Raw genomic sequence first — 16,985 nt, forward strand, 5'->3', positions numbered from 1 at the left:
ACTGATCAGTACTCCTCAAAACTGTCAAGATTATCAAAAATAAGGAAAGTCTAAGAAAATGTCACAGCCAAGAGGAACCTAAGGAGACATCACAGCTAAATGTAATGTGGTATCCTGGATGGGATCTTGGAACAGAAAAAGGACATTGTGTAAAAACTAAAGAAATCTGGATAAAATATTGAGTTAGTAAGAATATATCAATATTAGTTCATTAATTGTAAAAAATGTACTATACTAATACAAGATGTTAATAGTAGGGGAAACTTGGTGTGGAGCATGTGGGAAGTCTGTACTATCTTCCCAATTTTTCTGTAAATCTAAAACTGTTCTAAAAAATAATGTGTATGAAACAAAACAAAGTACTATTTGAAGGTCTCACAGTAATCCAGTGGTTTCTGTCTTTCCTGCAGTTTTGAGAGTGTTTGCTGCCTTGCTGATTCTACTTCTCTCTCAGACATCACTTTTGATGGCAATCCAATAGCTCAAGAGTCATGGTACAAGCACACTATCCTTCAGAATATGATGCAGCTGCGCCAGCTAGATATGAAGAGAATCACGGTGAGTGAGAACTCTTCTAAAGTGCTCACCATATTGTTTTAGTTAGCATGGGTTAGAACATTGGGGTGCATATTCTTTGCTTGAAATGCTTCTTATTTTTAATGAACTATGGATTATCATGACTATATACTTCATAATTATAATGACAAATTTTTTACCTCCTATCCGTATTCCCAATTTCATTGAATTAAATTTCTAGCCTTCTTTTAAAATTAGTCATCATGCTTGTTTTTCATTCTTGCTTAATATCCAGCTAATAATTTACTCTGAAATAAATGAATAAGAATTTCGTTGATAAGTTATATAGCGTAATGGTTAAGAACATGGGTGCTGGAGCCAGACTGCTTGAGTCTGCATCCTGGCTTGACCATTTTCTAGTCATATGACCTTCAACAATTTACTTAACCTTTCTATCTAATTTTCCTCAAGGTAAAATGGGGATCATAATTATATTATGTCATAGGGTTGTTGTCAAGATAAAGTGAAGCACTAAACCTTAGAACAGTGTGAGGCTCCCAGGAAGCATAATATGGAGCTATCATTATTATTATTATTATTATTATTATTATTATTACTACTACTATTGATGCTATACCTCTCAAAGTAGCTATCTCTTTTTTTATTCATTCTGTCTCCATGGTAGACATTTTCTACACTTAGAAGTTTCGATATGGCTCCTGATCTAAGTGAAATGCCGCATGTAATAATACCCCTCCTTTTAGGTGTACAATGCACATTAGCATACTTTAGGCTCCAAGAAGTTCTGTAATAAAGAAACTTGCCTTAATTTGTTTCATTGCATCCCAAATTTATTTGAACATTTTATGATCTCAGAAAATATCTGTTAATGATCTCATTTTGATAATCTCTGACCTAGAAAAATATCCTAAACCTCCACTGTTTTCTTACTTCTAGACTCTGCTAATTTTGATGTGGATTCTTTTTTTTTTTTTTTTTTTGCCACACCTCACAGCTTGTGGGACCTTAGTTCCCCGACCAGGGACTGAGCTTGTACCCTCGGCAGTGAAAGCTCAGAGTCCTAACTACTGCCAGGGAATTCCCTGATAATGGATTCTGAGTGATCAGCTAGGTTTATTCAATTGCCAGTTGACTCACTGCCTGTCCACTGGTTTCACACTGTGGCCCATTCACATTTCTACCTCAGCAATATTATGGACACCTAGGGTGGCTAACAGACAAAGTGTTGATGAATTTGTAAATACCAGCAGTCTTCTGGGGTTGCACCTCTCTCTGTTCCAGCGTGGAGGAAAGGTTCTTTGTCCTCTCGGTTTGTTTGGATCTATACTGGCAACTCTGTCTTGTACTTTTACCCTTATCTCCAGGTCTTTCTTAATTAAGCATCTTTGGTACTTCTAATCAATTGATCTTCCTGATGAGGTTGCAAGAACAGGGTGAGAAAGGAAGCTAACCAATTAAATAAATTAGTAATCATATAGTATGTTTCTCATGTGAATTTATGCCAGTCTTGTCTACTCAACTAATGTACATAGTCCTCGAGGGCAGAAGCCATTCTTTGTCTTCCTTGCCTGATACATGCAGATGTTCTATCTATACATGTTTATTTCCTTTCCTTCTCTATCTCACACAATGCTGAGAATGTAGTAATGTTCAGTAAAGCCTTGTTGGTTGAGTAAAGTTTACGTACTTCCATGCCTTAAATAAAGGAGAACAATATTGTCTATAATTACTGTCCGTGTACATTCCCTAGGATGTGTTTGCTTGGTAAGGAAATGAGGAAAATCACCTGGGATGGGAACAGGGCCAGCTCTTCTGCTAATACAGAGCAGTAATCCCTGCACATCTGCTCTTCCACTGTTTAATGCTAGAAATTTAAAAAATTTTTAATGGAAATAATCTCAAAGTTACAGAAAAGTTATAAGTACAGGACAAAGAACTTTTGTTCCTGAACCATCTGAGAGTAAGCTGCTGACTCAATTCCCCAACCTCCCTGAACACTTCAGTATGTATTTCTTGCGAGCAAAGACATTCTCTCATGTAAACACAATATAACCAACAAAATCAGGAAATAAACATTGAATAATTGCTAGTGTGTAATCCTCACACCACATTCAAATTTTACCAGTTATATTAATAATGTTCTGTGGGGCGAAATGATCCAGTTTGGAATTATACGTTGCACAGAGGTACATTTTATTGTCATGTCTCTATTGTCACCATTTTTCAGGAACAGTTCCCTAGTCTTTCCTTGACTTTCATGGCTTTGACATTTATGAAGATTATAGGTCAGTTATTTTGTAGAATGACCCTTAATTCGGATTTTATTTGATGTTTCCTGACTGTTAATTATTTGTTATAGACTTCTGGCATAAATATCACAGAAGTGATTTTGCATTCCTCTCACTGCGTCCTATCAAGTGATATGTAATTTATATTTATCTCTTTATTGACGTTGTTCGCTTTAAGATGTTGTCTGCCAGGCTTCTGCACGTGAAGTTATTCTTGTTCCCTTTTCTTCTGGTGTTCTGAGACTCAGTTTCCAGTGGGGTGGGGGCAGGGTTCCCCACAGCTCCAATGAGAAATTCTCAGAACACCATCTCAGTGTCTAAGAATTCAATTCAATTCTGACACTGTCTACCTGGAAGGTAGCACCAGATTCCACAGGTTGAGGACTCAGTCCTGTAAGACTGCACACGCACCCTTCTCCCCCCACCACCCGCCCCCCCCGACCAGACGCCAGTAACAAGTCCAGGTTGTTAACTGTACTTCCAACCCCCTGGCTATAAATCAGAGGTTCCCACAACCCCCTCTCCTCAGGTTTGATTAATTTGCAAGAGCGGCTTACAGAACTCAGAGAAACATTTTACTTACTAGGTCACCAGTTTATTGTAAAAGGATATAACTCAGGAACTGCCGGATGGAAAAGATGCGTAGGGCAAGGTATGTGGGAAGGGACACGGAGCTTCTAAGCACACCACTCTCCCCAGATCTCTAGGTTTCACCAACCCTGAAGCTCTCTGAACCTGTCCCTTTGGAGTTTTTATGGAGGCTTCATTACATAGTCATGATTTATTATATCATCGGTCATTGGCAATTTCTTCTTTTTTAATAAATTTATTTATTTTATTTATTTATTTTTGGCTGCGTTGGGTCTTCGTTGCCACGCGGGCTTTCTCTAGTTGCGGCGAGCGGGGGTTACTCTTCATTGCGGTGCGTGGGCTTCTCATTGTGGCGGCTTCTCTTGCTGCGGGGCACCGGCTCTAGGAATGCGGGCTTCAGTAGTTGTGGCTCTAGGAATGCGGGCTTCAGTAGTTGTGGCACGTGGGCTCAGTAGTTGTGGCACACGGGCTCTAGAGCGCAGGCTCAGTAGTTGTGGCCCACGGGCTTAGTTGCTCTGTGGCATGTGGGATCTTCCCAGACCAGGGCTCGAACCCGTATCCCCTGCATTGGCAGGCGGATTCTTAACCACTGCGCCACTAGGGAAGCCCAGCCATTGGCAGTCAATTCAACCTCCAGCTCCTCCTCTCTCCCTGGAGGTCTGGGAGTGGGATGGGAAGTTCCAACCCTCTAATTGCATGGTTGGTTCTCCTGGCAACCAGCCTCCATCCTTAGATGGGGTCCAAAGTCACCTCATTAACAAAACAAAAGACACCTTTATCACTCTCCACACTTAGGAAATTCCTAGGGTTTTGGGAGCTGTGAACCAGAAACTGGGATGAAGACCAAATATATATTTCTTATAATAAATCACAGTATCACACCTTTATAATTCCATACCTCATAAAAATTTCAATTTAATAACTTATTCATATCGGTATAGACTCATGGTGTTCTGACTCACCTTTTGTTTATACCTTTTTAGTAACTTTAGTTTGGAAAGAATATACCTTTTAAAAGACTTTCTATTAATTTGCCAACATGGGCTAGTGTTGACAAACACTAGCCCATGAGCGGGCCACCTGTTTTTGTAAATAAAGTTGTGTTAGAACACAGTCATATCCATACATTTATATATTATTTATATCTGCTTTGATGCTACAGTGGCAGAATTGAACAGTTGTTAAAGAAACTATATGGCCTACAACCCTAAAATATTTGCCACCTGGTGGCAAATTTTGCTGATACCAGTTCTATAACTATTTTTCTCTTTAAAGATATCTTTTGATTAAGTTTTATGTAATTTACCATATGGACATTCTAGCTGGGGTGGATTACACAAATATTTAATGAACTTCTATGCACTGGGGCTATGGTTCCCCAAACGGCATTCCAAGGATACTGCAGTGAACTCAGAGGGGCAATGTGGAATATTTATAATTTCCAAGCAAAACACAATGATATTTTATATCTGTGAGACACTGAGAAAATTACTAGCTTAAGGTAGTTTACCATTTCAACATTAGGTCACAGTATATTTCTCTCTATGGCATTATATCCTGGCAAGGCTGACCTTTCAGTGGTTGCGATAAAAACAAATACCATGCCAAAATCAATATAGAGCAGGAAATGAAGGTGACAGTGTCCAATCTAATTCTAATGTTTGAGAACTTGTGTAATGCCTTGCAGACACACACATTTCATTAGTAAGTACTTGTGGTTATTCAAGAATGGTATTTTTTCTTTAATTTAAAAGTATTATTTTTTCAAATGGCTACTAAGTTGCTAGAACATGAATACTTATTAAGTTGTTTACTAACTACTTAGTAAACAGAGCTGTAACATATTTCTTTTGACCTAAAGTCACCATGAAAAAATTCCTGAGACATTCTTAGGCACCTTGAACTGAAGTTTCTGCACTGGGGTATGTATTAGACTCTAGAGATGACAAGATCAGAATCATAATTCAGGCCCTCAAGTTACTTACAGTCAAGTACAGAGGCAGGCATGCAGCCAGATTATAATGCAAAATGACAAGCTAGTTAGATGAGCTCAATCAGGAAAAGTTCCAAAGGAGAAAATACTTGACTTGAGACTTGAAGAGGGGCAAAGAAGAAGGAGGTTGTATCAGTGGAAAGTGTTCCAGGGAGAGAGAAGGCGTGCAAAATGCAGACGGGTGTGAGAATACAGCAACTGATAGCAGTTCAACATGGCTGAGCACTGACTGTACATGGGGGAGAAGAGCAAGAGGAAAAGGATGTATGACCAGCAAGGGCTGGGTCATGAAGGGCATTTTATGACATAGGAAAGAGTTTAGATTTTTGTGTTGAACATAGGAAATCCTTAAAGAGTTTTAAGATACTTAAATTGGATTAGTCTATTGAAAAGTTTATCTGAGTAGCAGCCCAGAGGATGAATTGTGGAGGATAGGATGGGTGATAAAGTGAGAAGCGGGGAGGTTAGTCAGGATAAGAGCTTCTGGGGGTCTGATCCAGAGGAATGGCAAGAGATAATATGATATCAAAAGATAATGTGATTTCCTGGCCTCAATTCCTATTTTGCTTTTGTTATCTCTGTTCAGAAGAATGGCTTTTAGTCAGTAAAGAGAAGAAATAAATATTAATTAAGTGAAAGTAAAGCCTAGGATAGGTGAATAAAAAGTTTGAATCCAGACCCATTTAGATCAGGGGCTGGCAAACTTTATCTGTAAAGGGCCTGTTAGTAAATATTTTAGGGTTTTGGGGCTATACAGTCTCTGTTGAAAACTATTCAACTCTCTCATTGTGATGTGAAAGCAGGCATGGAAAATACATAAATGAGTGAGCATGGATCTGTTCCAATAAAACTTTATTTACAAAAAAAAAGGTGGCATACTGGATTTGGCCTGTGGGGTAGAATTTGCCAATCTTCGATCAAGAGCAATGGATAAATGTAGTGAATAAATTGCTGGGCCTTTGAAAGTTATATCTGGGAAGCAGTATAGAATAGTAGAGTAGCTGAAAGATAAGATGAACTAATCTGTCTTTGTATCATGGAAAGAAAAAATATTGTAACAATAAACTTAAATGTAGATTATGAAAGAAATCTAAACTGGATTATTAGAAGATGGGTTGTGAGTACTTAAGGAATTGATCACCAGGAGGCAGCATTAGTTCACAAAAAACAATTTGTGCCCTACAAAATTAGGTTCCTGTTTTAGATATTATAAACAGACCCTCTCAGAAGAGTGCTATAGAGAGACAGTGTTTTGTTATTTAAGCAAAACATTGGACAGAGTCTTTTATGATGGCATGTTGAGTACGTTGTATGACAACATTGTTAAGTGGATTTGTGATTCAGGTATACCTACGGAACAGAAAGTAATGGATTAATGCCAGCCTGCAGAGAAATCTGTACTGGTGTGCTGTGAGGCTTTTTCTTCAAGCTTATTCTCTTCAACATTTTTGAATGTTGACTAGTTGAGAACATTTATATTATTCTGATAAAATATGTAAATGACAAACTGGAAAAGTTAGAGATCCTGATGTACTGGTTGATCAAATCAGAATCCAAAAGTAGCTCAATAATCTAAAACAAGGTTTGGCAAACTACAGTCTGTGGGCCAAATCCATCCCACAGCCTGTTTTTTTCTTTTTACAGCTCTCAAGCTATGAATGGTTTTTATATTTGTGAAGCATTGTGAAAAAAGAAAAAGAATATGCAATAGGGATTTTATATGGATCACAAAGCTTAAAATATTTACCATCTGGCCCTTTACAGAAAAAGTTTGCCGACTTCCAGTCTATAAATATAAGCAGAACTTAGCAAGATAAAAAATAGAGAAATAGAAAATTCTGGACTTTACTTCACAACAAGAAGTGTAACAATTCTCAGCCAAATGCAGGGTTTTGGGAAATGAGACTTAGCATATTTGAAAAAGACTTGCATTGGAATCGATAAGTTCAAAGTGAGTTAATTATGAGATATGATTGTTAGAAGTTAATATGGTTTAAAACAATATTCATTTATAGAAATAGAGAATTCAGAAAAATGGACAATAGTCCCCTTTTTTTCTTTAACGGTCAAATTATACCTAAACTATTAGTTTTAGAAGGGTGATCACAAACTGGAAGTATTTCCAGAGAACCTGGCACAATTCGTTGACAAACGAGAAGATATTACAGTAGTCTTCAGATATTTTTACAACTGTCCAAAAAAGGAGAGAATAGACACATTTGGAGGGGCTAGAAGAAGGACCATTGTATAGAAAATTCCGCCTCCCAGAATTTTTTATTTCCAAGGCAGTGTTTTGTGAATGCAGGTGCTATTCTCACAGTTCTGAAATGGACACAGTGTCTAAAGTTTTCACCTCAAACTCACATTTAGTTGGCTTCACATGATCTTGTTTACAATTTGCCCTCCAAAAAATGCAGTAGCCTATCTGAGATAGAGGTGAGTCTCCTGTCGTGGTAGCCATTACTAAGGCTCACCCATGCGTTCTTGTTCTCCTCCTCTTTTTAACAGGTGGAAAGATGATATTTCCCTTTCCATTGGAGTTAAACGTGGTCGTGCAGCTTGCTTTGGCTAATGAAATGTGAGCAGAAGTAATGTACATAATTTTCAGACAGAAGCATTTAAAAGCTGAAGTGAGATTTTCCGTGCTTTTCTCCCATGCAGTGGTCATTGTGGAATCATACATTGAGTCGAACATGCCATCAGGTCATAGTACCCAGGAATACTTAGCCACTACATGGAGAACAGTTGCAGTGTTCTTTGCATGATCAAGAAATAAAATTTTCTTATTGTAAGCTAGTGTGAGTTTTAAAGTTGTTATGGCAGTATAACCTAGCCTGTTCTGGCTCCCCTCCCCACCAAAGTATAATATAGCTATTATCCGTGGGCCAGTAGAAGTCAGGTGACATGGCTTCTAATCTTCACTCTGACATTAACTGTGACCCTGGGAAATCAGTTTTGTCTGTAAAAACAAAAAGATTGAATGAAAAATATGGGCCATTCTCTTCTAGACAGAAACTCTGTAATTTTAAATCTGTTTTAATATTTAGTGTAGTCAAGGAAAACAATGTTTTATATAACTATCTATTCTAAAGTATATGGTTAAAACCTCACATTGCCATTGTTTTTAAAATTCCACATAATAAATTGCTGCCTATATTAGGACTGCTATTATTTATTTGCAGCAAAATGTCTTCTCATATAATATATGCATTGTTTTAGAGCCTCAATAAGCTGCTAACAGTATAATCTAAGTTATTAAACACCTATTAAATCACTGCACTTCCTAATTAATTAGAAATCATTTCTGTATTGGGTCTTCATGACAAACTGAAGTAAGGAAAAAAGTGTATGTATATTTTTAGTCCCAGATAGATCCCTTTCTTTTGTTACATAAAGGATATGGCTTTTGTCCCAGACGTTGGACTATTATCGTGAAGATGCCAGAATTTTACAATTTTTTTCCTTCTTACCAACAGACTTATAGCTTATCTTTACAATTAGAGGTGCATTTTTGTTTCTAAGTTTAGTTACTCTATAATTATTTGGGCTGAAATATAGTCATCAGATGTATAACTTTTTAAAAACACTCAATATTTGAATTGATTTGGCATATATCCAGTTTTCCTAGGTTTAGCTTTCCTTTTAAAGTCGTACTGCCTTTAATAGAAGCTCAAATTCTTTTTGAAAATCTGATGAAATCATCTCTTAAGTATGTGTAGTACGTGACCCATACAGTTTCTAGTACCGTTTAAAATTGCTCTTTGAAAAACCAATCTGTTTCTAGTTCACATTCAATACATGAGTCAACAATAGAACGTCAATATATTTTGTTATTTTAAAAAGTCTTTTTCTGAAGCAGGTTATACTTAATAGGTACTAAATCAGCATCGACTGAGCAAAAGAGTTTAATATGCTTATTAATCCAGCTATTCTACAAAGCCTAGTAATCAAGGTTCTGAATTTCATTTTTAGTTTATTTCTCCTCATTACCTCTATTCAGCCTTTAAATATCAAGAATAACTATTTTCCAAATTGTAAAATACAATTTATTTATTTATTTAAAATCTTTATTGGAGTATAATTGCTTTACAATGGTGTGTTAGTTTCTGCTTTATAATAAAGTGAATCAGCTATACATATACATATATCCCCATGTCCCCTCCCTCTTGCGTCTCTCTCCCACCCTCCCTATCCCACCCCTCTAGGTGGTCACAAAGCACCGAGCTGATCTCCCTGTGCTATGCGGCTGCTTCCCACTAGCTATCTGTTTTACATTTGGTAGTGTATATATGTCCATGCCACTCTCTCACTTCGTCCCAGCTTACCCTTACCCCTCCCCATGTCCTCAAGTCCATTCTCTACATCTGTATCTTTATTCCTCTCCTGCCCCTAGGTTCTTCAGAACCTTTTCTTTTTCTTTTTTTTTTTAGATTGCATATATATGTGTTAGCATACGGTACTTGTTTTTCTCTTTCTGACTTACTTCACTCTGTATGACAGACTCTAGGTCCATCCACCTCACTACAAATAACTCAATTTCGTTTCTTTTTATGGCTGAGTAATATGCTTGTATATATGTGCCACATCTCCTTTATCCATTCATCTGTCGATGGACACTTAGGTTGCATCCATATACTGGCTATTGTAACTAGAGCTGCAATGAACATTGTAGTACATGACTCTTTTTGAATTATGGTTTTCTCAGGGTACATGCCCGGTAGTGGGATTGCTGGGTCGTATGGTAGTTCTATTTTGAGTTCTTTAAGGAACCTCCATACTGTTCTCCATAGTGGCTGTATCAATGTACATTCCCACCAACAGTGCAAGAGGGTTCCCTTTTCTTCACACCCTCTCCAGCATTTATTGTTTGTAGATTTTTTGATGATGGCCATTCTGACTGGTGTGAAGTCATACCTCATTGTAGTTTTGATTTGTATTTCACTAATGATTAGTGATGTTGAGCATCCTTTCATATGTTTGTTGGAAATCTGTATATCTTCTTTGGAGAAATGTCTATTTAGGTCTTCTGCCCATTTTTGGATTGGGTTGTTTGTTTTTTTTGATATTGAGCTGCTTGTAAACTTTGGAGATTAATCATTTGTCAGTTGCTTCATTTGCAAATATTTTCTCCCATTCTGAGGGTTGTTTTTTCGTCTTGTTTATGGTTTCCATTGCTGTGCAAAAGCATTAAGTTTCATTAGGTCCCATTTGTTTATTTTTGCTTTTATTTCCATTCCTCTAGGAGGTGGGTCAAAAAGGATCTTGCTGAGACTTATGTCATAGAGTGTTCTGCCTATGTTTTCCTCTAAGAGTTTTACACTGTCTGGCCTTACATTTAGGTCTTTAATCCATTTTGAGTTTATTTTTGTGTATGGTGTTAATGAGTGTTCTAATTTCATTCTTTTACATGTAGCTGTCCAGTTTTCCCCGCACCACTTATTGAAGAGGCTGTCTTTTCTCCAGTGTATATTTTTGCCTCCTTTATCAAAGATAAGGTGACCATATGTGCGTGGGTTTATCTCTGAGCTTTCTATCCTGTTCCATTGATCTATATTTCTGTTTTTATGCCAGTACCATACTGTCTTGATTACTGCAGCTTTGTAGTATAGTCTGAAGTCCGGGAGCCTGATTCCTCCAGCTCCGTTTTTCTTTCTCAAGGTTGCTTTGGCTATATGGGGTCTTTTGTGTTTCCATATAAATTGTTCAATTTCTTGTTCTAGTTCTGTGAAAAATGCCACTGGTAGTTTGATAGGGATTGCATTGAATCTGTAGATTGCTTTGGGTAGTATAGTCATTTTCACAATGTTGATTCTTCCAATCCAAGAACATGGTATATCTCTCCATCTGTTGGTATCATCTTTAATTTCTTTCATCAGTGTCTTACAGTTTTCTGCATACAGGTATTTTGTCTCCTTAGGTAGGTTTATTCCTAGGTATTTTATTCTTTTTGTTGCAGTGGTAAATGGGAGTGTTTCCTTAATTTCTCTTTCAGATTTTTCATCATTAGTGTATAGGAATGCAAGAGGTTTCTTTGCATTACTTTTGTATTCTGCTGCTTTACCAAATTCATTGATTAGCTCTAGTAGTTTTCCGGTAGCATCTTTAGGATTCTCTATGTATAGTATCATGTCATCTGCAAACAGTGACAGCTTTACTTCTTCTTTTCCGATTTGGATTCCTTTTATTTCTTTTACTTCTCTGATTGCTGTGGCTAAAACTTCCAAAACTATGTTGAATAATACTGCTGAGACTGGACAACCTTGTTTGTTCCTGATCTTAGTGAAAATGGTTTCAGTTTTTCACCATTGAGAATGATGTTGGCTGTGGGTTTGTCATATATGGCCATTATTATGTTGAGGTAAGTTCCCTCTATGCCTACTTTCTGGAGGGTTTTTGTCATAAATGGGTGTTGAATTTTGTCGAAAGCTTTCTCTGCATGTATTGAGATGATCATATGGTTTTTCTCCTTCAATTTGTTAATATGGTGTATCACATTGATTGACTTGCGTATATTGAAGAATCCTTGCATTCCTGGGATAAACCCCACTTGATCATGGTGTATGATCCTTTGAATGTGCTGTTGGATTCTGTTTGCTAGTATTTTGCTGAGGATTTTGCATCTATGTTCATCAGTGATATTGGCCTGTAGTTTGCCTTGAGACATCTTTGTCTGGTTTTGGTATCAGGGTGATGGTGGCCTCATAGAATGAATTGGGAGTGTTCCTCCCTCTGCTATATTTTGGAAGAGTTTGAGAAGGATGGGTGTTAGCTCTTCTCTAAATGTTTGATAGAATTCGCCTGTGAAGCCATCCAGCCCTGGGCTTTTGTTTGTTGGAAGATTATTAATCACAGTCTCAATTTCAGTGCTTGTGATTGGTCGTTTATATTTTCTATTTCTTCCTGGTTCAGTCTCGGAAGGTTGTGCTTTTCTAAGAATTTGTCCATTTCTTCCAGGTTGTCCACTTTATTAGCATATAGTTGCTTGTAGTAATCTCTCATGATCCTTTGTTTTTCTGCAGTGTCTTTTGTTACTTCTCCTGTTTCATTTCTAATTCTATTGATTTGAGTCTTCTCCCTTTTTTTCTTGATGAGTCTGGCTAATGGTTTATAAGTTTTGTTTATCTTCTCAAAGAACAAGCTTTTAGTTTTATTGATCTTTCCTATTGTTTCCTTCATTTCTTTTTCATTTATTTCTGATCTGATCTTTATGATTTCCTTCCTTCTGCTAACTTTAGGGTTATTTTGTTCTTCTTTCTCTAATTGCTTTAGGTGTAAGGTTAGGTTGTTTATTTGAGATGTTTCTTGTTTCTTGAGGTAGGATTGTATTGCTATAAACTTCCCTCTTAGAAGTGCTTTTGCTGCATCCCATAGGTTTTGGGTCGTCGTGTTTTCACTGTCATTTGTTTCCAGATATTTTTTGATTTCTTCTTTGATTTCTTCAGTGATCTGTTGGTTATTTAGTAGCATATTGTTTAGCCTCCATGTGTTTGTATCTTTTACAGATTTTTTCCTGTAATTGATATCTAGTCTCACAGTGTTGTGATCGGAAAAGATACTTGATACGATTTCAGTTTTCTTAAATTTACCAAGGCTTGATTTGTGACCAAGATATGATCTATCCTGGAAAATGTTCCATGAGCACTTGAAAAGAAAGTGTCTTCTGTTGTTTTTGGATGGAATGTCCTATAAATATCGATTAAGTCCATCTTGTTTAATGTGTCATTTAAAGCTTGTGTTTCCTTATTTATTTTCATTTTGGTTGATCTGTCCATTGCTGAAAGTGGAATGTCAAAGTCCCCTACTATGATTGTGTTACTGTCGACTTCCCCTTTTATGGCTGTCAGCATTTGCCTTACATATTGAGGTGCTCCTATGTTGGGTGCATAAACATTTACAATTGTTATATCTTCTTCTTGGATTGATCCCTTGATCATTATGTAGTGTTCTTCTTTGTCTCTTGTAATAGTCTTTATTTTAAAGTCTATTTTGTCTGATATGAGAATTGCTACTTCAGCTATCTTTTGATTTCCATTTGCATGGAATATCTTTTTCTATCCCCTCACTTTCAGTCTGTATGTGTCTCTAGGCCTGAAGTGGGTCTCTTGTAGACAGCATATATATGGGTCTTGTTTTGAATCCATTCAGCCAGTCTATGTCTTTTGGTTGGAGCATTTAATACATTTACATTTAAGGTAGTTATCGATGTGTATGTTCCTATTACCATTTTCTTAATTGTTTTGGGTTTGTTATTGTAGGTCTTTTCCTTCTCTTGTGTTTCCTGCCTAGAGAAGTTCCTTTAGCATTTGCTATAAAGCTGCTTTAGTGGTGCTGAATTCTCTTAGCTTTTGCTTGTCTGTAAAGCTTTTAATTTTCCACCAAATCTGGATGAGATCCTTGCTGGGTAGAGTAATCTTGGTTGTAGGTTTTTCCCTTTCATCACTTTAAATATGTCCTGCCACTCCCTTCTGGCTTGCAGAGTTTCTGCTGAAAGATCAGCTGTTAACCTTATGGGGATTCCTTTGTATGTTATTTGTTGTTTTTCCCTTGCTGCTTTTAATATTTTTTCTTTGTATTTAATTTTTGATAGTTTTATTAGTATGTGTCTTGGCATGTTTCTCCTTGGATTTATCCTGTATGGGACTCTCTGCACTGCCTGGACTTGATTGACTATTTCCTTTCCCATATTAGGGAAGTTTTCGACTCTAATCTCTTTAATTATTTTCTCAGTCCCTTTCTTTTTCTCCTCTTTTTCTGGGACCCCTATAATTCATATGTTGGTGCATTTAATGTTGTCCCAGAGGTCTCTGAGGCTCTCCTCAATTCTTTTCATTCTTTTTTCTTTATTCTGCTCTGCAGTAGTTATTTCCACTATTTAATCCGTTCTTCTGCCTCAGTTATTCTGCTACTGATTCCTTCTAGAGAATTTTTAATTTCATTTATTGTGTTGTTCACCATTGTTTGTTTGCTCTTTAGTTCTTATAGGTCCTTGTTAAATGTTTCTTGTGTTTTCTCCATTCTATTTCCAAGATTTTGGATCATCTTTGCTATCATTACTCTGAATTCTTTTTCAGGTAGCCTGCCTATTTCCTCTTCATTTGTTAGGTCTGGTGGGTTTTTACCTTGCTCCTTCATCTGCTGTGTGTTTCTCTGTCTTCTCATTTTGCTTAACTAACTGTGTTTGGGGTCTCCTTTTCGCAGGCTGCGTGTTCATAGTTCCCGTTGTTTTTGGTGTCTGCCCCCAGTGGCTAAGGTTGGTTCAGTTGTTTGTGTAGGCTTCCTGGTGGAGGGGACTAGTGCCTGTGTTCTGGTGGTTGAGGCTGGATCTCGTCTTTCTGGTGAGCAGGACCACGTCCGGTGCTGTGTTTTGGGGTGTCTGTGACCTTATTTTGATTTTAGGCAGCCTCTGTGCTAATGGGTGGGGTTGTGTTCCTGTCTTGCTAGTTGTTTGGCATAAGGTGTCCAGCATTGTAACTTGCTGGTCATTGAGTGGAGCTGGGTCTTAGCATTGAGATGGAGATCTCTGGGAGAGCATTTGCCATTTGATATTTTGTGGTGCCAGGAGGTCTCTGGTGGACCAATGTCGTGACCTCGGCTCTCCCACCTCAGAGGCACAGGCCTGACACCAGGCTGGAGCATCAAAACCCTGTCAGCCACACAGCTCAGAAGAAAAGGGAGAAAATAAGAAAGAAAAAATAACATAAAGTTATTAAAATAAAAAATACATAATAGTTATTAAAAATAAAAGAAAAATTAAAAAGTAATAAAAAAGAGCAAAAAAAAAAGAAAGGAAGAAGAGAGCAACCAAACCAAAAAACAAATCCACCAGTGATAACAAGCACTAAAAAAGCACACTAATAAAAAAAGAAGAAAAAAAAGAAACAGACAGATAGAACCCTAGGACAAGTGGTAAAAGCAGAGCTATACAGACAAAATCACACCAAGAAGCATACACATACACACTCACAAAAAGAGAAAAAGCAAAATATATATATATATATATATATATATATATATATATATGTATATAAAAGAAGAGGAAGAGAGCAACCAAATCAATAAACAAATCTACCAATGATAATAAACTCTATATACTAAACTAAGAAAAACATAATACCAAAAGCAAATTAGATACAGAAGGCAAACCCCAAGTCTACAGTTGCTCCCAACGTCCACCCCCTCAATTATAGGATGATTCGTTGTCTATTCAGGTATTCCACGGATTCAGGGTACATCAAGTTGATTGTGGAGATTTAATCTGTTGCTCCTGAGGCTGTTGGGAGAGATTTCCCTTTCTCTTCTTTGCTTGCACAGCTCCTGGGGTTCAGCTTTGGTTTTGGCCCCGCCTCTGTGTGTAGGTCGCCTGAGGGCATCTGTTCTTCTCTCAGACAGGACGGGGTTAAAGTAGCAGCTGATGAGGGGCTCTGGCTCACTCAGGCCAGGGGGTGGTAGGGGTATGGAATGCGGGGCGAGCCTGTGGCGGCAGAGGCCAGTGTGACGTTGCAACAGCCTGAGGCACACCATGTGTTCTCCCGGGGAAGTTGTTCCTGGATCACAGGATCCTGGCAGTGGCGGGCTGCACAGGCTCCCGGGAGGGGAGGTGTGGATAGTGACCTGTGCTTGCACACAGGCTTGTTGGTGGCTGCAGCAGCAGCCTTAACATTTCATGCCCGTCTCTGGTGTCCGCGCTGATAGCCGCACCTTGCGCCCATCTCTGGAGCTCGTTTAGGCGGTGCTTTGAATCCCCTCTCCTAGCGCACCCCGAAACAATGGTCTCTTGACTCTTGGGCAGTTCCAGACTTTTTCCCAGAGTCCCTCCCAGCTAGCTGTGGCTCACTAGCCCCCTTCAGGCTGTGTTCACACAGCCAACCCCAGTCCTCTCCCTACGATCTGACCTCTGAAGCCATAGCCTCAGCTCCCAGCCCCCACCCGCCCCGGCGGGTGAGCAGACAAGCCTCTCAGTCTGGTGAGTGCTGGTCGGCACCGATCCTCTGTGCGGGAATCTCTCCGCTTTGCCCTCTCTACTCCTGTTGCTGCGCTCTCCTCCATGGCTCCAAAGCTTCCCCCCCCGCCACTCCCCATCTCTGCCAGTGAAGGGGCTTTCCAGTGTGTGGAAACTTTTCCTCCTTCACAGCTCCCTCCCAGAGGTGCAGGTCCTGTCCCTATTCTTTTGTCCCTGTTTTTTCTTTTTTCTTTTGCCCTATCCAGGTACTTGGGGAGTTTCTTGCCTTTTGGGAAGTCTGAGGTCTTCTGCCAGCATTCAGTAGGTGTTCTGTAGGAGTTGTTCCACAAGTAGTTGTATTTCTGATGTATTTGTGGGGAGGAAGGTGATCTCCACGTCTTACTCCTCCACCATCTTGAAGGTCTCCCTCCGTAAAATATACTTTAAATTCATCAAAAAATCACATAAATTTTCATTCCCTTTAAAACAACTAAATCATATGGCAGATTGCTACTAAATTGTGACCTCACCTTTTTCGTCTCTCTAAAATCAGTAAAACACATTTAAATATATCCTTATTATAAAAATACAAACTGCATTCTCACAAATGACTTCTGGTCCTGATCCTGGCTTTGTC

At 38.3% G+C, this 16,985-nt stretch overlaps 1 protein-coding gene across 3 annotated transcripts in view; it reads left to right on the forward strand.

The window, feature by feature from the left end:
• The window catches only part of LRRC49 (leucine rich repeat containing 49), a 128,623-nt gene that overhangs the window by 74,321 nt on the left and 37,317 nt on the right, over positions 1–16,985 (forward strand). For all 3 annotated transcript variants that reach the window (XM_068536917.1, XM_068536926.1, XM_068536935.1), the window contains one exon: positions 411–558. In XM_068536917.1, coding sequence (XP_068393018.1) covers positions 411–558 — 148 coding nt within the window. The remainder of the gene's footprint in view (positions 1–410; positions 559–16,985) is intronic.

The sequence above is a fragment of the Eschrichtius robustus genome, chromosome 1 (assembly GCF_028021215.1).
Source record: "Eschrichtius robustus isolate mEscRob2 chromosome 1, mEscRob2.pri, whole genome shotgun sequence".
NCBI lineage: Eukaryota > Metazoa > Chordata > Mammalia > Artiodactyla > Eschrichtiidae > Eschrichtius > Eschrichtius robustus.